The 20438-nt window shown below is 40.6% G+C and overlaps 1 protein-coding gene across 1 annotated transcript; it reads right to left on the reverse strand.

Moving 5' to 3' along the window:
* Positions 1 to 439: 439 nt before the first annotated feature.
* Positions 440 to 19940, reverse strand: LOC131282420 (RNA polymerase II elongation factor Ell-like). The gene is made up of 11 exons (XM_058311885.1): positions 19635 to 19940; positions 6331 to 6605; positions 4498 to 5058; positions 4329 to 4399; positions 4085 to 4241; positions 3786 to 3998; positions 3134 to 3277; positions 2281 to 2472; positions 1493 to 1667; positions 1336 to 1409; positions 440 to 1265 (listed from the first exon to the last, which is right to left on the reverse strand). Exons 1-11 carry the CDS (start codon positions 19764 to 19766, stop codon positions 1163 to 1165), a joined length of 2097 nt encoding a protein of 698 aa, XP_058167868.1. The 5' UTR covers positions 19767 to 19940; the 3' UTR covers positions 440 to 1162.
* Between the last annotated feature and the right edge of the window lie 498 nt (positions 19941 to 20438).

Raw genomic sequence — 20438 nt, forward strand, 5'->3', positions numbered from 1 at the left:
GCGCAAACGTTTCAGTTTGCCTCATGAGTAACACACTCAGAGACAATTTATTCAATTTAACGCACGACAACCATATAAATTAGGTTTGTTTTTGTGTTACGCATTAACGGCAATATGTTGGAACTGGAGAAGATAGAAAACTATATTCGTCTTCATCGTCAGTAAGTGCCCTCTTGTATTGTTTATCATTTATCGTAACGCATCGAATCTTTCACGTCGCACACATCGTCATTAACTAGTGTAACAGTTGTCAAATTAGCCAAATCAGACTGAAATTCGATTTCGGATGGCCAGTCTGTCAAATTTGGCTTTTCCGGCGACCTCGGTTGCTGATATTGACTGCAGACAGATTGATTAGATAGAAATGCCAAGAAATAAATCACAAAACGACAACCAACAAGTAGGATCTCAATGTCTTTTAATAACGACATAAATACACTGCGTTTGGCATTTTGGGCAATCAAAGTGCTTTTTATTACTTTGAGCAAATACCTGCGTACGAAACGTTAAGTTCGTAAAAAATAAATTAAATATTGTTCTTAAAATGGTAATATGCAAGATATTGCGGGTCCATATTTCAAACCAAATCCCAACAAATCCGGTGATTGTCAGTGTCAACCCCACCGATAACCTGAAGCTGGCCAATGCTCTGGATGGCTGGCTTCCCAACAGCAATTGCTTATCATCTCAATGATTTTCAAGGACACGAAAGATAAAGGAAACATTATTTGAACAACAGCTTCACCGAGTTTAGCTAGTTAAATCTGGTAGACTTTTCTGGTTAAAGAACGTGCGCTAGGAGATTTTTACTCTATTTAAATGTCCACCTTCCTGCTTTCAAATATCGCGACTGAGTGATAAATGCAGTATTAACTGACTCAAAAACCAACTTCTTGTGATCTAACGTACTTGTTTTCAGAATAGTCGCGGATTTTTCTTTTGGGTTGTGAACTCCTAGACTACATGTTGGTATTTTTGGAGTGTTTCAAAAACATCCATGTGATATTTAATTGTCGCTCAACAGTTCGGTTTAAAATTAATCGGTTATCAGCGAATACGAGCACCTCCGGAAGAAGATAGGATGCGATTGGGAGATTGACCAAGCTGGAGATTAATAAATAATGTCTTTTTAACACACAAAATGCGAACGCTTCAACAATTGTCAGTAATTCTCCTGCGGCCTGCACAAACCATTGGTTATGGAGGTATCGTAGTCGCGAACCAGCAGTTTGATGTGAGACAGTTTTTTGTGTAGATAGTTAAACCTAAAAACAGCAAAGAAGATAATAATCAGACATGCTATTGAATTCTAATGTTGTGTGCAATGAAATGTACCGTTCTTTATCCTGCTGAAACTTGACGTTTTTAATACTTTTGTCGTATTCTTTTAATATTTTCATTTGGATTTCCTGTTCAAACAAAAAAATAGGAAGCAACGTAACATTCATTAGTGCCGCGATTTTTTATTTCAGTTTTTAAATAAAATAAATACCTTGTATCGTTGTGTGTCCTTCGGTTCGTGCAACAGGTCTTCCTCATACTGCGCAAATTTCCTTGAAGCATTCTCCAAAACCTCATGCAGTCGACGGTATTCCTTATATTCGTTGTCAAATTCAGTCTTGTACCTACGCCGTTGCTCAACTGATGTTATTCTTGTGAACTGCTTACTGTATGGTCGGCAAAGAAGGCGGGAAAACGGAAAAATACATTTAAAATCACCGCAAAAAATACTTTTAATATGATAAATAGCTTTCTGTGAAACAAAACATGCTAAAACTACTAACTAGAGAAGCTGTTTGAATATAAATCTATACTCTACATGTACATGGCGGTCACTTAAACCACCTAGTTAGAAGCTTAAATTTATTATTAATGCTTGGAAATAAGCCACGACAAACCAAAGTTGACTACTCGAAACGCCAAAATTAGTGCAGTACGATAAAAAGAGCTGAATAAATGCGTAAACTTTATATGTTTAGTACATTTCACTCCCACTGCAATATGCTTGGTAGTATTGGTTACTAATGCAAGTTAGCCAGAAGTGTCGAGATATACGGATTTGCGAAAGCGTCGTCACATTTCTTCGAACTTAAAAAAAAAATAAACAAGCATGCGCGCGTTAAGGATAAGATTAGAAATTATACCAAAAATTTATGCAACAAAAAAATCACGACACAAAACACGAAACACGCACTAAACAGAGCTAGTCTCAGACATTACGGGGACAGTTCAACATGACACGACGATGCAAGTAATTAAAAGACGACAAGCCTCTCTTACACAAAATCATCTTCTCCCCCGCCGTTTATCTGCTGCGCACCGTCCAGATGGTAGCCCGTATCGAATGGTTCCCGTTCAGGTTCCGTTTCACACACCGATGGCACTATCCGTTTGGCAACATCGTTCGGTACGAGTGAGTAGCTCAAACTGACACCGTCTTCGGAATCCTGGGCATTTGGCGTTAGGTTAGGTCTATAGACAGTAGTGCATTTTAAAAGAGGGAAACAATAAAAAAAGAGAAACAAAACATACAACATATCAATCCAACCGCTAAACAACGCCTCGGATGTGGATGATTAGCTCGACATTCCGAGATATAAAAATACGCCACCTCGACGGGGCCATATTGTAACATATGCTTAACAAAATGATGAATTTACGAATCCTTGAAATAGCTGATGTTGCTGCACCTGGGGCAAAATTCACAAGATTCAATAAATTAAGCCGTTGCATCCCAAACATTAGAGAACTTCCTAATACAGTGTGTCTAAGCTATTAACTTTGCGAGGAGTTAAGACGAACATAAAAAAAATCCAAAATGTAAAGCAACAAATAGCAAGCTCCATATACCGGCGACGTTTTGCCTGTTCCAACCAAAACCCGATGAAGGCAATAACTCAAATAACAACCTTTGAAAAGTTATACATCCACTTAGGCTCCGTATGTGAGTAAAATTATTCCCATGATGTTTCGATATTAAAAAGAGACACCAAAATAAATAACCAAGAAAGAGCTAATTTAGCCAAAAGTATAATAAATAAAATAGGCACAAAATTTCATCGATAGCCTCAGCGCCACGGAAAGTAAAGGGTACATATATTCCTTTTACACCGCGCGTGCGACCTATAATTACCCGTAATAGTGAGACGAACGGATGGAATGATGAAGATGATGTTGGTGGTGGTGTTGGTGGTTGTGGTGGAGGTTCGGTTCTTCATGTTCCCTCGAACGCGGATTCATATTGCTACTGTCTCTGGAGTCAGTTATGCCGCGTCTACTACTTTTCCGGGCACGGCAAAAACATCAAATGATTTAGAGTAAAATTTTATGGTGTGGTTTTTCACGATTTTCCGATCATCCCGATGTTTAATTCCACCGTGTTGATTAAACCACGAGAAAGATACACGTAAAGATGGACAGACGATAGCAGAGCAGTGGTATGGCGTTGACGAAATCCCGCGCGATTCACATATTTTTTTACAACAATAATAAGCAGAAGAAAGAAGAGAACATTGCAAATGTTGAATATAGAATATAGAATAGGCAACTGATATCGATTTCTCCTCGAAATAAAATAAAAATGCTTATTAAAACCCGGTATGTTAGCTATCACAATACATTTCCGGCAATGTTTGGCAATGCCTTCTTAAAATAAAAATACCACAAATGATGTTCATCATCTTCGCTACCACTCTACGGTCGTAGAATAAACAAATAACATAACGATTACTGCTACGAACGGTTTCGAGCAGGAGTTGCGTTGGTTCCGATTTAACGCTCCTTACCTTATATGATCCGAAAAGTTATCCTTCTTGTAATGACTAATTCGCGGCTTTTTGGCAGTCGGCGCAGAGCCAACTTCTTCACTGCCGGCGACTATAGAGCGTTTATTGCCCGATTGTGGACTGTTACCGTTGTGTGTACTGGACGGACTTTGCCCGGAAGTGGACGAACCACCGTCGGAGCTCAGCGGAGGAGTCAGATTCTGTGGTCGTCTCCTGATGAAAGAAGGAAAAATGCACAAAACGAATGATGGTCAGTTCCCAATGGCCAAAACATGTATGCATGGCCAGATTATTTATACCGCTTGACAGCTTGCCGGTCGTGCTCTGAATAAAACGGCCAGTCGTCCTGCACCTCGTTCCAAATATTCCGATGGAGTATGAGTACCCCATCCCGGGTACTGGAGATGGATTTCAGTATCTGCTGAGTGCACTTCATTTCCTCCTTTCTTACACCATCTGAAACCAACACAAAACTATTATTATGATATCCGTTGATTGAGGGATGCGCTCGTCTTTCAACCATGTTGGCAGTACGCAACCTACCTTGCTGCAATTTAACAAGCAGTTCTGGTCGTTTGTATGGCTTAAGCGCAAGCATATGGATTAACCGTTCTCTGAATGAGCAGAAAATAAAAAAATAAAAATGTTAATATGTATACCAAATACCTGCACACACGTGCCTGCTTGCTCTGCTGCATCCAACAATACTCACTTTATATTGCATTTCATGTAATCGGAATTGCCAGTTTTCCTCCCATTCACTACCCTGTTCTGGACACTAGTGTTTTCCGATTGCTTCAAAGCCGCTTGCTGCTGCTGGTGCTGCTGGTGCGGTGGGTCATGGACCGTATGCTGGTATCCCGGCTTTGGTTGCACCGGGGGCAACGGATTTTGTGATGGCGCCAAGTGTTGGTGGTTATTTTGTTGGTGCGGATGTTGCTGCTGCTGCTGCTGCTGCTGCTGCTGCTGCTGCTGCTGCTGCTGCAATGGCTGTTGCTGCTGCTGCTGTTGCTGCTGCGACGGTATAGACGACTGATGCAGGCCGTTAGTTTTACTTACTTTTGGTGATGTCGCTACGTAACTATTTAGATTATTATTAGACGATAGCTGATTCGCTGATGCGGAGGATGTCTTATTCACAGTATTGTTGTTATATATAGAATCACGTTTGTTTACGACTGCTGGATTACTGCTAGGAATGTTGCGGATGGTTGGATTTTTTAACTTCACCTTACGCCCGATATCTGTTTGATTGGGTTTGATTTCTCTTGTGCTGCAAAGAAGAAAAAACACAGTAGAATAATTAATTAGGAATACGATCGTAACACCAATCATCAGTATAGCAAGCCCTTTTTCTCTGTGACTCACGGAAGTCCCTATGAATCACTAGTTTCATTTAATATTTTTCGTAGAATGGTACAACTGTTATACAACCACAACAATGCAACAACACCATGTACGACACTGAGAGCTATGAAACGTAATCTAGTTAACCTCGATTGAAGAAATTCATCCGGTTGCTGCTACAAACCACCGCCTGTTGCTTGGCGCTAATAAACCTACCCCATAACATTGACCCACTTTGCAGAAACGCTAACTTATTTTTATTTTTGCAGCTTTCCCATCGCCAAATCTTGTACTCAGCCGTGCCGCCAGCACCTGAAGGCCGACCAGTTCTCGAGTTAGGTTTCGCATTATACAAAACGCGCATTTGCCAAGAGAATTCATCAGCGTTCCTTGTGACCTTGCATCAGAATGGAACCCAACCAGCACAACCTGCGAGCCCATTGCGTGCGAACTTTGACGCAAACTTTTGCTTCCGCTTACGATTGAGTAAGAACAGAAGGGCGCTTCGGAGAGCGTACATAGTTTTTTAAAAGTTGATCGCATGGAACAAGTTAAACAGTAACTTGGTAACTTTAATCCAGTTGGTAGAAACTTAAAAAAAACTGGAGCAAAAATTTAAGTTTATGTTTCCCTACATTATATATTGTAGAATCATATAGAATTATGATGATGATGAATAGAAAAAAGATCATTGGTCTCAATGTTCAATAAAATAAATTAATAAGCTTATCCATGTTGGCAAAACCCAGAAAATTGCAACGCATAGGTAAATTTATGATAAATTTAACACAATTCGTTTATAAAAGCAATAGCAATCACAATTTTTCCATTTAAGTTTAAAAAATTTAAGTTTATGTTTCCCTACATTATATATTGTAGAATCATATAGAATTATGATGATGATGAATAGAAAAAAGATTATTGGTCTCAATGTTCAATAAAATAAATTAATAAGCTTATCCATGTTGGCAAAACCCAGAAAATTGCAACGCATAGGTAAATTTATGATAAATTTAACACAATTCGTTTATAAAAGCAATAGCAATCACAATTTTTCCATTTTGCAAAAATATAAATTCCAACATAGAATAAGAAAGCAAATAAGTAATTTCCTTGTATCATTTCGCATAAACGCAACATTAAATGATTGTGACATGTATGTATACATTAATTTAGAGTATTTTCGTTATGATCTTACCACTTATTCTTTTGATTTTCCTCGGCAGCCGCCAACCTATGCCTAGTTGTTTCGTAGACATCATCGTTGGCGTGTATTCGCATCTTATGTGGAATATGGCCCATATTCTGCAGCTGACCCTGGGTCTGCTGGATGCATTCGATCGAGCCAGTATCGATGTCGGTGATAGAGAAGTTGAATTTCTGTACATTGTTGCCACCGGAAGGAAACGACAAAAAACCTTGCCCATTCTGAAGAAACTGTATCGACGGGTTGTGCGAAGTGCCCAATTTTGCCTGTGGAAGAAAGAAAAACACCTTGTTACAATCACAAACAGATGACAGTAAAACTCAAATTCTATGCAAATCTTATATTACTTCCGCATTTAAAAAAATATGTATAACAATTTCTGTTAAATATACATTTTTTATTACATTGGTTATGTGAGTAGCGGTTTGCTACTGATATGGGATGAATACCGCCATTGTTTTCAAATATCGACTGACAAAGTAGTGTCCAGCATGAAAATCTCAAACTACACCAAACAAACATCTCATGCGATAACGTAATCCATATCCGGCTCCACAGCACAACGTTGAAAAGCAAGAAGACGCGATACTTTTCGGATAGAAAGCAAATGAAAGTGATTTGTTTTCCCTGTTTCCTTTCGTCACTTTCGAGAGCTAACATCTCCAACAAACAACATTTAGCAAAGGCATCACGTCGCAGCCCGGTAGTGCATACGCACACTTAGAAAAAGCTGCAAACGACTTTTAAGACGAAGTTCCTACGTGTCGTACAAAAGCCAACCCATATGGCACAGGTTGATTCGCAATGACTATTTGAAAACATGATCAATCATCACTTGCTATACGCAAAGGGGAAATCAATCGCTATCGAAAAATGATCATAAATACCATTATCGGAAAAATAGCCCCAAAAGCTAGTAGTATTGAGTGCTAGTCATATACAACGTTGCAGACACACTGGTCATTGTTGTTGACATTAAGACCCAAAAGTTGTTTAGAATGTATGGAAAAGTTTGTCTATATACATGTTTGTTTCAAACCCAAGAATTTTGAATTCTTTAATCAATATACAAAATAAATATCCAAAAATAAATATACAAAAAAAATGCAATTTGTATACTTCTAGTGTTATTATTGTACAGATAATCTGACCTAAACCGAGTAATACACGAATATACGGTCGTTTGGATGAACGTTAAACGGAGCTAAATGAAATCCGCTTTTTTTTTTATATCCGCTTATAGTTTAGTTAGATTTAAAAAAAAAACAAAATCGTGATTTACGTTCAGAAGCATAGAGGCCTTCGAGAATGATTAAATAACTTTGATTCAAAGTGATTTAACTTGTCTAATGATATTATGATTCAGTGCTTTGTTAGCATACAAATTAGATCCGGTTAAACAACCATAAACTGAGCAGTCTAACATTATCGGATACACAACCTCAAATATTCAAATTAAGAAAAAGAAAATGCCATTTTTGCGGAGCAGAAACGAAATTAATCAAACCAGACTGTCATTGAATGCGGGGTTTGAAGGTTAGTGCGCGTGCGCTGTGTATCCCACACTATGTAGCCGCTTTGCAGTTTCAATATTATCATTTTTTACACCACGGTCCGTTTTTTTTGTGGCACAACGGCACAACCACAAGGGCTACGGTAGCACCATCAAGGCGATGCTCTTTGCGATCATCAGCGGACGGTAACGTCGTCGTTTTGCCACATTTCGTTTGCCACACATACCGACTCTTAGCTGCCCTGCAACACACCAAGGCAACATTCTTTTTAAAACATATACTCATGCTTGTATGTTTATAAAACATTATTTTACAAATAAACATTTTCTGCCCACTCTGCATGGATGTACACGCAAATTGGAAATTTGTTTACCAAAATAAAGTTTCGAATAAAAGGGCACTGACTACTATTATCTGTTTCGACATCTGCTGGATGCACCTATTTGTAAATAAATGCTGCGCTCGCTCGCCAACAGCCAAGTGTGCATATGTTCATCTTATATTTCATTTCAATGTCGCTGAAAAATTGACGCTAAGGTACACTCACAGATAACAGCAAATGTACTTCAATCCTTTTGCTTGACCTTTTTCCCTGTCGTATATCTTATCAACAAACAATGGCAACACCACCGGAAGCCGGGAACATACACTTTGTCCCGCTTTTTTAACCACGAGCGCTGTCATTGAACGCCCATAAGATTAACACGATTTTGCACGAACCAACCCCTAATTTAATAATAGAAGATACGTAATTTAAAAAAAAAAACAAAAAATCAAACAAACAGTCTAAAATATGTAAATGTAATATTATATAAATGATTACTATTGAACCTTCGAACCGTAGTTCGTTATTTAGTTATTTAAAATCAATCATGAAGCATATACCACACGGGCAACGTGAAGGTGAATACGAATTGATGACAATCAACATACATAACTGTATGTATAGGAGCTTCTCTTTAAATAATGTTTTTAAATTTATCACATATTTTATAGACTAAATCTTCTTGAACTCTTTTAATTTTTAATGTTTCATATTGAGATTCTATTTTTCTCAAAACTAGCCATAGCCGTTCTATGCTGTTTGTTGTTTATACAATATGCAATAAATACTGCTATTTTCTGTTCAAACATCACAAGAATTCACATAATCTAAAAAAATGGAAACGGACTAGAAAATTGATTCAAAACCCCATGTTTCCCATCGGGTACTCTACTCCATCCGATAGACCACCTCTAACATAAAGGAAACATCTGTCGATGTATTGTACCTATGCTTTGAATTGTCTTTCCTTTTTTTTGTTATTCGCATCCTTTTCATTCCACTTTACCTTCGCCGTAGTTATGTCGCACTTTCATATATTTATTTTTATTTTTTTATTTGTGACCTTAAGAAATCACACGAACCTTTCAGAGAAGTATCATTCTCGTAACCCATGCTTGTACACCTGGCTGGCGAATATCGCCCTTTCAGCTCTGGAGTTTTCTTCTTTTTTTTGCATCCGCCAACTGCAGCACATTTTTTGCCCCACAAGTGCCATATTCTATATTTTACACTCCGGTAACAATCTGTCTCTTTAATGCGCCTCCGACGCAAGTGCATTGCCATTTAACGAGTGGAGTTAAGTTGTAGCATCACTTGCTGGTTGAGTTAATATGGTTGATGCATAAACCGGAAGATCATTAGTTCTATTAAATTCAAATTTATTTATTTTTTTATACGTGCAAATATTGATTCTATGAGTTTATCGATCAATCAAAGACATTTTACAACAATACGGAACGGGTAGCAGCTCAAATCCACCTATATAAAAACACGTTTAGAAATCACCTTCCATTAACATATGGGACGAAACCGAAAGCTCGACGATAATTGATTCATTTTTCGCACGTGTTACGGCGTGGCAGTTTGGAGCATTCCGGATGGTTTATATGGTTCCCGATTTCCTTATTTTGACTGCTTATTTTTTACTTTCAAAGTTTAAATGGTTGATATTATTATTATTATTATAAAAGTTTTAATGCATTCCGATGTCTGCCTTTTTAATGTTTCTAAAATATCCCTCTGAGTATCGCGATAACGCGAGTATCATCATAATTTTAACAAAAACTAATTTTAGTAATTAATTAGCAATTAGCAAAATTGTTGATGAAAATTTTTCATTTTTGGTTTTTTATAAATCCTTACTTTGCGTTAAAGATATAAAAAAATAATGCAATACAAAAATACACCTACAGATTCCTGTCGCTTTGTGTGAACCATTAGTACAGTTAAATAATATTTACACTGGACTGTAGGTAGCTTCTGGGATTCCCAGTGTCCCCACAAAAACTCATATCAAGCATTTCCGAATGACGTGTAATCAAAGGATAAGGATTAACGCCGACTGCACATTTTACGGGACGTGCGAGCATGGAGCGCATTATGACGCACGCCGAGACCATGTTCAGGATGACAGCGACTTGTTGCTCTCTCCCGAGCTGCGGACTATCTCATTACTTGCCCTTCTCTCACTGCTGTGCCTCTGTCTCGGTAAACATAATCCCTTCCAGTTTCTCTCGGTGGCAGAAACGATAATCGAAAAATGGAAGGCAAAGTGGAAACGAAAACGACTTGTTGAAGAGTGCGCACAGGCCTCGGGAGCCGTGACAGCCATAAGAAACACGTGCATCGCCATGTGCGTTCGTGCGTGCGTGCGTGCGTGCGTGCAAGCAAATGACTCTGGTGCACCACTTGAAACAACCAAACCTTTCTCTCCCTCTCTCACTCGCTGGCCCTTATTTACACAGAGATGGGACGGAACCGGTGACCGTAGATCCGATTGCACTTTATGGGTTTTAGAATGGGCCTGACCAACTCCACACAGCAGCGCCAAGAACGGTAGCTATGCGCTGGCACTTGAGGCTGGCAACTTTATTGCTGCGTTGAAAAGTACAAATGACATCTGGAATCCTTTGACATACTGGTGGTGGCGCATGCTTTGAAGTACTGTTTTCATTCAGTAATTAATCGTTTCACAGCGAGAAAAATAAAATTACATAACCATACAATGAAATGAGTATTGTAACATGAAGCAAATGGGGATGGAAATGTTACGACAATTAGACTGCCTGAACAGGGTGGTAACAGCTCTTCCTTAAGGTATGGACAATTTAAAACACCTGATTTTGGGTAGCCAGATTCACACAATGATTTCAGGGTTTAAATACAATAACTTCCTTACGTCACCGTACGGTGGCGGAAACGAGACACAATGGCTCATCTCTCTCAAATCGATCTCTTTATCTCTCTTTTTTCCCCCTCTACCTCCCTCTCCCTACTAGCAATTGGAACAGTTGTTATAGCATTACAAACGATTCACCCACACACTCTCCTTTTGCCGACCCGCGCCAACCAAATTTCTCCCTTCTTTCCTAGATTCATCACCCAAAAACCCGTTCGATCGAAACCGATAATACGCGAGCCTTTGCGTCTCGACGAACAACACACCATCATCGCCCGCCCAGCCAATGTGTTATGCTTTATGCTGCTGCTGCTGTTGCTACCGTTGATGTGGTTGATGTATTACGCAAACGTTGCTGGCGCTATTGTTGCGATGCAAACAACCCGGCCAACAGTGGCTGGCGTACAGCAGGCACCCACCAAACCTCCCAGAGGCCGGTCATGTTCGTGATCGTTGTTACGGCTCTATGGAGACCCCATTTTCCCCCCTGTCTGCCCGCCTGTGCGGCCCTTCTAGAGCAAGAGGAAAATATAGAAGCAGCAAAAGATATGCTACGAGATGAAAACAAAAAGCGAGTGAAAGATGGAGAGAGCAGCTTAGCGGTCTAAAGCGTAAAGTATTTCGTTGAATCCAAACTGGCCTCTAATTGCAATATTTCCAACGGAAGAGAGTTTATGTTGGAGATCACTATTTTCACCTGAAAAGGTCATCGTTGAACAAGTACATCTTCCACTTACAGAAAACATAAATAAAAATGAAAATACATCGTTTACCACGCACCGGATTGCAGGACATTTTACGAAACGACGTAAATGGTCATGTTTAGTGTTGTGCGAATCAGATTCAGATTCACGAATCTTCATGAATCTTTGAAAAAAATCAATGAATATGAATCTCCATGTTAGAGATCTCCAAGATTAAGGTGTAAATCTGATTAAGATTCATGAATCAGAAAATCCTGAAGACACACCAAGTGAGGAAAACTCAAAACTGGGTTGAGGGCCCCTTTTTTTGTCGCATAATCCATGGTAGTAAATCGTGGAGAATCGTGAATCGTGGAGAATCGTAAATCGTGGAGAATCGTGAATCGTGGAGAATCGTGAATCGTAGAGGTTTTTGAATCGTGGAGATTTTTTCATTCAAGATTCGGTTCGTGAACCGAATCACTCATTGCAGAAGATTCATATGAATTAATCTCATCGAAAGATTCATTAAGCACAACACTAGTTATGTTCATTTTATGATTAGTTTATTACAATCGCCTTTTCAAACAAGTCAGTTTGTTAGGTTTTTTTTAAATTTATATTTTAAATGTTATTTTTCGGTAACCTTGACCTATCAAATATTCATAACCATACAGTCGTTGCCAATATAGTTGCCTCTACCCCATTCATGATTGAAATGGCGCATCAATTTATGTCGCTAATGCATCTCTAACTTATCAGCGTTTGTCTCGTCTTCATTTGGTTTTGTTTCCTGATTTCATTTCAATGTTGTCCCTATCAAAAAAATTGGTTATTCAGAATGAATGTAAATATGCAGATTATTGGTTGTACTAAGTATTATAGAATAACATTACGTTGACATATAATGCATCAATTTTAGCACAGGGTGGGCCAACGAAACTTTGATGATTTGAAAAGTCGTGTGATAGTAATTTTTTCAAACTGAACAAAATTGTAGTTAATGTCATTTTTGAAATTTTACTGTACTCTTATATACCGTGACTTGAGTTGGTTTTCTTCTCTTTTCAGTGTCGGAAGTTTGTCTTTTGATAGATTTGAAATAACCCCGTAAAAAGCGCTTTCCAAGCTTCATCCTTGGTGTAAATGTAGGCTGACGGCGAATGTCCGCTTCCCGTGTGACAAGCGCTTGAAGATATGAGGTTTGTATAATAACAAAATTTTGAAAACCCATCTTTCTAATTAGTGTATTTCCTGTATATTAGTGTTCTAATAAGTGTATCTCATTGAGACTGCGTTTCGCAAATTGACGGCTATTTCAAATCATCCAGTTTCCCTGCCATACCCTGTATGTAAAATATACATTACTTTAATTGATTCATTTTTTGTGTTTGCTTTGCTGCTCTAAAGAAACAACTTTTGTAAACAAGCTCGGTACATACCCTAGTTGCTGCAGTGCTATATTTACGGTGGTTTGCGATAATTTTAACAACAATCTTTACACTAACATTAGACACATTTTAGGTCGGTGTGTAATCAGAAAAACAACCCAAGACGGTTTCAAAGTTTCAATGGACCGTCGCGCGTTTTGAACGCGTGTTGAGTGGAAGTGATCGAGCCACGCAAATCGAAAGCAAATAAACACGCTCCCACCTATCTCTCTCATAGCATAGTAGTGCTTGTATTCCCTATGCTTCCAAAAACCCGTCAAACTGGACCCTGTGGTGTGCGCGGTCACTTTCGAGTTTGAAGCCCCCTCAGTACACAGCTGATAACTCACACCGTCGAAGTTTCGTTCGCCGCAACCACCACCACCATCGAAGGGATGACGATGGGCATCCCGACCGATAGACGGGACGGGACGGGAAGGAACAGGATAGAACAGCACAGGCAAACACGTACGGCGACGGAAAGTCAACCGAATGAACGGACTACTTATTCGATAACCAAAAAAACAACACCTCCCGTCCTGTCGGTTCACCACCTGTGGACCTCCTCCAGCCCTCCTCCAACGCCTTTCTTCTAGGTATGGCTCCCAACGTCCTTCACGCACGCACACACAAACACACACACACACACACACACACACACACACACACACACACACACACACACACACACCAACCAACGGCAACATGGAATATTACTGCGTCGCCCGTTTACTTGTGCCAGCCTCCAAGGTACTGCGTCGTACCGGCCAGTGTGTGTTTGCGAATAGGTTTATGAAAGCCGAACAACTATAGAGCAACACAAACCGGCCCGCGGCGAACCGGGTCTCGTCTGTTGTGTGCTTGCGCCATGGAAAAGACACCAGACGGAGCGAAGGAAAGAACCTGTTTGTAGGCTTTCATTTCAGATGTCACAAAATGAACGTTCCCTGTGCCCCGCACGAAAAGAAGTTTCTTCATTTCCCAACGATCGTACTCTACTCTATCGGGCGGCCGGCAACAAATGGTTAGGAGCTCGGAAAGGAATATCTCGAAAAATGCGCGTCCCGATTTACAAAATACAAATCAAATGAAAAGAAAAGAATCAAACTACAAAGATAACACAGAGCAATATACAATTGAGGATAAGATTCAGTTGTAATGGAATTAGCAACTACCTTAGCTGTCACCTAAATTAAATACCACTACCCAAGAACGACACTAAAATAAAGTTCAAACTAATTGAGACGTTCAAGTAAAAACGTCGTTAAAAATTTGAACTACAAATTTTAAATCGCACAATATTGCCAACAGTTGACCGCCTTCAGAGGGAAGTCAACGAGAGGGTGAAAAGCATGTTCTGAAGAAACGAGGACGACGGATTGTTACATCGAAGATCGTTTCCGATACGATTTTATCCTGCGTCGCCTCATTGCACATCGTTAAACGAAAACAATGCCTTTTTCTCGCCACGGTTCCCTGAAGTCAACTTAAAAAAAAAAGTCAAATACCGGTGGGGGGGGGGGGGAGGGGGGGGGGGGTGGGGAGCGTTCACTTAATTTGGAATCGTTCCTAGTCAAAAAAAAAGAATCACAAACGTGTAAAAGCACAATGAGTAACGAAGGGTGAGTATAGACTATAACATGTACGACACGAAAATCTGGATTTCGCGAAGATTGAAACGAAAAATGTATAAGACCTTATAAATTCTTCTAAGTTAAAAAAAACAATTATCCGAAACAGTGATAACGAAACCAATAATAAGGATCCATTTTTTGTTATCAAGCAATTTTCTTAAAAATTGTGATTATTCTTAAGGAAAGGGGTTTTCAAAATGAAATCATTGGAAAAAAGTACATCGTACATTATTCCTCCTCGTCGATTCGGAATGCAGTCCATTGTGAAATATTTGCAAACCAGATCGATACGCACTATATGATTTGACTTCAGTTTATGCTCCTCCCTACGTATCATAGCATACCCTAAATTGATAATTTCAATTTAACGTTAATGCCGCATATCCGTCATCCCCGCATCCGCTAGGCCGTAATGTAAACCACCGATCAAAATTAAATTTTATCACTTAACCAAACACTGAAAAGTATCGGTGTGTAATGGAAATAATATGATAAATAACGTGATAGAGCTCTTAAACTAAATTAACATTTAAACGTTGTCAAATACGTTGAGAAGACTAGCATATTGAAAATTATTCCTTCATACATGACAACTTCTGTTTAAGTTACACACTATTATTTAGGAGGACAATGTTACTATCCTTATATTACCATCTGACACGAACGCTTCAAAAGCAATTCAATTTTTGTGACCCCCTGCATCTGCTCCGAAATTTGTCAATATTAATTAAATAATAATAAGAACATATTTTTAAGAATAAAATTCGAAATTCTATGCAATGAGCATCATATGCAACTAAATCAGCATAAAAATAAACAATAATTTGACTCCTGATTTGTCTGCAAGCATAGAAAACATTACATGCCGTACACCAATTATTTACAGCGTTCTATCCTCACAGACACACAAACTGCAGCCACGACACGATTTACCCCTAAAATTCCATCGTCCGCCGGTTTAATGAACTCCAACCCAGCGGTGAGGCTAACGTTACTACCAGGAAAGAAAGCAAGGAAACATGCTGCACCATCAGGACACGAGTCGTTGCCCCGACGAAGACGTCGGGACTGAAAATCCACGCAGACAAAGACGCGTATACCCGCGCGGCCGTACCCTCGCCCGGAAAAGCACGTTCCGAGTCAGGAGCGTGCCCATGAGAGCGTTAGGGTGCTGAGGAATCCCTTTTAAATCTCCTTGAACATGTCTCCGGCTGGCGCGGGATGTGATTTAACAACGATAGAAAGAAACCATCATCAGAACGCGGTAGACGCTGCCTCTCCATCCACTAAAAGTGAAACATCATTACCCGTGCGACGGTAGGGGACTGCTGTTTGGGAAATGAATGTCTCCGCCTATTGGCAAGGCACATTACACATTTTCCGAAACTAATGAAAACACTCGTCTGCCGCGAGAAGATGGACAACAATAATCGGGGAACTTGCCGAAAAAGCCAACGTTTTCGGGAGCTGTCTGGCGTGGAATGCATCTACCTTACCGAAGAGTGTTATTCTCTCCGCACAGTTTGCCATTTCTAGAACACGAGCTCCGGAGTGTTGGTTACTTATGTTGACGGATAGAGCTAAATGCCACGACAGAATTTGCTTGCTGGTTGTACAGCAGCCTCATGATGAATTTCACATGATGAGTTTCTTTTGTCATTTTTATCATATAATAGCACCTCCTTCGTACAGCACCAGAAAAAATGGAAATTTATTTATGTACGCATTGAAGAGTTTGAAGAATAGTATATTAATCTCTAATATAAAAGGAGGGAAAACAGAACATCATTTTAAGAATTCAAATGATTTTGAAGCTTAGATATAATAGAGCAGCAAACTATTTCCATCGTCCGTTTTTGATCTTATGCACCGCTGCTAAATTGAACAGCCACCAAACAACAAGCAAACCTCCCACAAAATAACGGAACCTCTTAATTTGTTGATGAAAGCGTGATGTTACAAATTAACAAATCTCCATCGATCGCATTGTAGTAAAGTAAGCAACCGATCGAGTATGCTTTATCAACGGTTTGTCGTGGGTTTAAGAACTACTTCTGCCAATTTTCTTGTTTATTTAGATACACCCTGCCATTATATGCGCAACACTGTAGGACACTGTAATCATACGTATGTTTGTATGGTAAAAAAAACGTAACAGCAGCCAACCGAAAAGAAGGAAGCATTTCGGTAGAGAAAATTATACAACTTTGTGTACATTTTGTGAACCTCAATTTCTGATATACTGACAGAATATGTGAACAGATATGTTTCCATAGGTTCATATCATGCTACATGAGTTTTCGCACCATCAACGAATTGAATCTTACCCAGAAGAGAAATATTAAGTACACACAACAAAATACGCCGCTCGGACCCATCCACTCACTGCCAGTGCCAGTGGATTTCTTTGGTGTGCGTTGGTCAGCCAAACGAAACAAGGTAACTGCCTAACGGTGTCAAATATTTAGGCCACCGGCAATCGAGGGAACGCAAAGCACATACGTCATCGGCCACCACCATCAACCATCCCCGCCTCGAAAGTATCCTCATCTGAGCATTCTCAATTGACGCCGGATGAAATGTGTAGATTGCAGTACGCGAAACTGCATCAAACGAGCAAATAAAATGTCAAAGTGTCCCGCTGGTAAATGATAAAATCAAATCAAATCGGTCCTTCCAGTGGTGATCTATTCGATGAGTTGTAAAGATTGATTTGTAAAATATTCAAATATTTCCTCCGGTGCATTCGGGATAGAAAATTAGATCTTTTTACTTATTTACCTGAGGTAAATTGCGATGGCTTTATGACAACATGTTCCGGCCAGTTCCATAGACGATGGAAAAGAGTGCGGACGAGTAGGATTGTCACATCGAAAGGGCTCCTCACGACCGACAGTTGACACACTTACAAAGAATTAGATGGAGCCTAGTGTGTAACTTTCTAGATTCCTTGTCAAAGACTATTATACAATCCAAATGCAATTTCCTTCGCAGCAAAGTACTCACCACCAAGGAATGCTTTCTACATCAACCAACATTCAAAAGACAAAAAGTTTATTGGAAACGGTTTCAAAAAATAGCCGACACTCTTCCATGACCGCTACGTACTAATCCAATCGAACTGTCCACTACACGCTGGACTGGTGGGCAGTCCCGGCAGTGCTTTCCTGCCGTTGGTTGGTTACGCAACTAAGGCGCCCGTCTATAAATGCATACTATCGCCCCAAGGGCACTTGGCAACACCACCGCATCCATCGCATCCTACACCGAGGGCGAAAGAAAAAAAACAAACCCGGAACCTGTCAGTGGCAAAGCCAAAGTTTTCAATCGGTCGATCCACGAATCGGTTTCTCTGTTCACATTATGCGCCTCCGCGAGGGGTACTTTCATTTTCCTCGCCAACCATCAAACAGCAGCTTCGGTGGTGAATGTCAGATCTCCATTCGAATACTACTACCATGAGCAAAACCACACGCTAACCCTTCGCGGGTTTCATTTTATTTCCCGTAAAATAAAACATCCAACCTGGATTGAAGTACGTTCACCATGAAGGGTATAAACATTTCTACAAATTATATTCAACAGTAAGCTGATCGGTTAGATGAAAATATGTGCCAAACCCCTTTTGAAGTTGATATTTCGATGTAAAGCTCATGTGCGGCATTAATTTTGCATTCTTTTCGAATAAAACTAAACAAATTAAAAGACATTAAGGTTTCGTCATGACTACCGCTTAGGGTAAAAGCAGCCCCAGGGTAGAGGCCACGATCACCAAAGGGTTTAATTGCAGGGTAGAAACTAGTACAAGCACAGGTGGGTCTGGAAGGGCGGTGTGGAGGAAGGAGGCTGTTTGATGTTGTCACACTCCCTGCCACACAACACAAACTGCCAGATTAATGCCAGAAACCCAAGGAGCGAGGTAAAAAACCCAACTCACTATGGCATAATAGAGAACCTGAGACACGCGCAGTAAAAAAAACGATCGAAGAAGCATAAGATAGAGTCGAAAATGTCAAAATACCAAAACTTGTTCGATCGGCAATCACAATGGGGGTGTAATGCTGAGACGGTTCTTCGATCATGATCTTCGTCCCTCTCTCTCTCTCTCCCTTTCACGTGTAAAATCAGCAAGGTTTGGTACTTGTGTGTTAGTAATCGGCTTGATCAAATGCACGACGACGAGTAAGTGCAGTTTGAATTCCAATTTGCTTTATTGCCCATAGTTTGGAGTAACTTTAGTTACGACAGTATCAAGCTGATATTTTGTTTTGTAGAAGAGAGTTTTCGAATCCAACAATCGCATAATCATCAGCTGCTGAGCTAAAAATATAACAATATCGCCCATAAATACGTTTTATTGGTGCACTGCAAACTCCGTTCCTCTTACCCTTACCACTCAACACAATTCGAAAATCGGGAGAAGCAGAGATTGTTCCTTTCCGATAACGTATACTATCCTATGCCCACGCGGTAAGTCCAACCACGTGTACCGTACTTTTTGTTGCTGCAGCAACGGGCAACAACGCGCAACATCGCCCACTCAAAGCAAGGAAAAATCTATTACGCACAGTGGGATTTCCGGCACGTGGGGCTTCCTTCACTTCCACAAGCAAGCCTTTCCACCCCACGAGAGCCCGATATGAGTGTATGCTGCAATCTGGCACACGCTGGCCTAGCATCGCGGCCTTGTGGTAGTGGTGCACGATCCCAAACTGATGCCCCGACTACTAGCGTGCGCTGCTGCTGCTGCATCGGAAGGTGAAGGGGATGATTTCCCTGCAAAACAAGGGTAGAAGACCCTGCAACTAACCTGCGTGCGCTGAAACTCCTCTATGGCTCGCAGCGCCGAATCGGTGAGCTTGACGAAGATCAACTCCTTGTTCTCATCGTTCAGGCTGCCCTGCTGTGACAATCCGTAGTTTCCAGCGCACAAAGCAGCCATCTTGCTGACGCCGTTCGCCCCGTTCGCCGTTCGAGGGTGCCTTTTTGCCACAACTGCTGTTGGCCGGTCGTCTCACGTCTGATAACCAGATTCTGCACAACCCGAGATGATTGGGTTGGATGAAGAGTGAGCGTGGAGGGGGGATCGCAACGTGGTAACACGAGGATTTGGGCAGCTAGTACTCGTGTGTGGCGGGGGGAGGGGGGTACCAGTGAAGGACTAACACACCTTCTTCCTGTTGTATTGCACCTAGAGGTGATCGGGTGTGGTGTCGTTGTGTGTTCGGTACAGGCACCTCAATGCTGAAGCAGGTAGCTATGTTTTTGTGCTTTTTGCTGCTGCTGCTGCTGCTGCTCCTGCCGTTGTTGGCGCAGCAAGCTGTACACCATTTATGTCAACCTGCCGCCGACTACTCCTTCTGCTCCTCCACCTAGACTGTACGCACCACCTTGAGCACAGCAAGGCACCGCAAGGTAAGGTAAGGCAAGCAAGGCAAGGCAGGCCAGTTAGTCGTCAACAACACACCACTAATCGCGATCACCACAGAATAATGACAGCTCACACTACCAACTAGCACAACACAAACGCACAGGTCGCAGTGCTCCTGGTGCTCTGGTATGCGGTTCGAACGACTTGTTATTGTGGTGCTATTACTGGTTCGGATCCCCGTTT

Source organism: Anopheles ziemanni, chromosome 2 (assembly GCF_943734765.1).
Source record: "Anopheles ziemanni chromosome 2, idAnoZiCoDA_A2_x.2, whole genome shotgun sequence".
Taxonomy (NCBI): Eukaryota; Metazoa; Arthropoda; class Insecta; order Diptera; family Culicidae; genus Anopheles; species Anopheles ziemanni.

Coding starts and splice junctions, on each gene's coding strand:
- LOC131282420 (XM_058311885.1), bottom strand. CDS start 19,766: ATGGCTGCTTTGTGCGCTGGAAACTACGGATTGTCACAGCAGGGCAGC. Junction 5,059..6,330: donor GAAAATCAAAAGAATAAGTG/GTAAGATCATAA, acceptor TCTTCTTTGCAG/CACAAGAGAAATCAAACCCA. Junction 1,668..2,280: donor GGGGGAGAAGATGATTTTGT/GTAAGAGAGGCT, acceptor CCGACCATACAG/TAAGCAGTTCACAAGAATAA.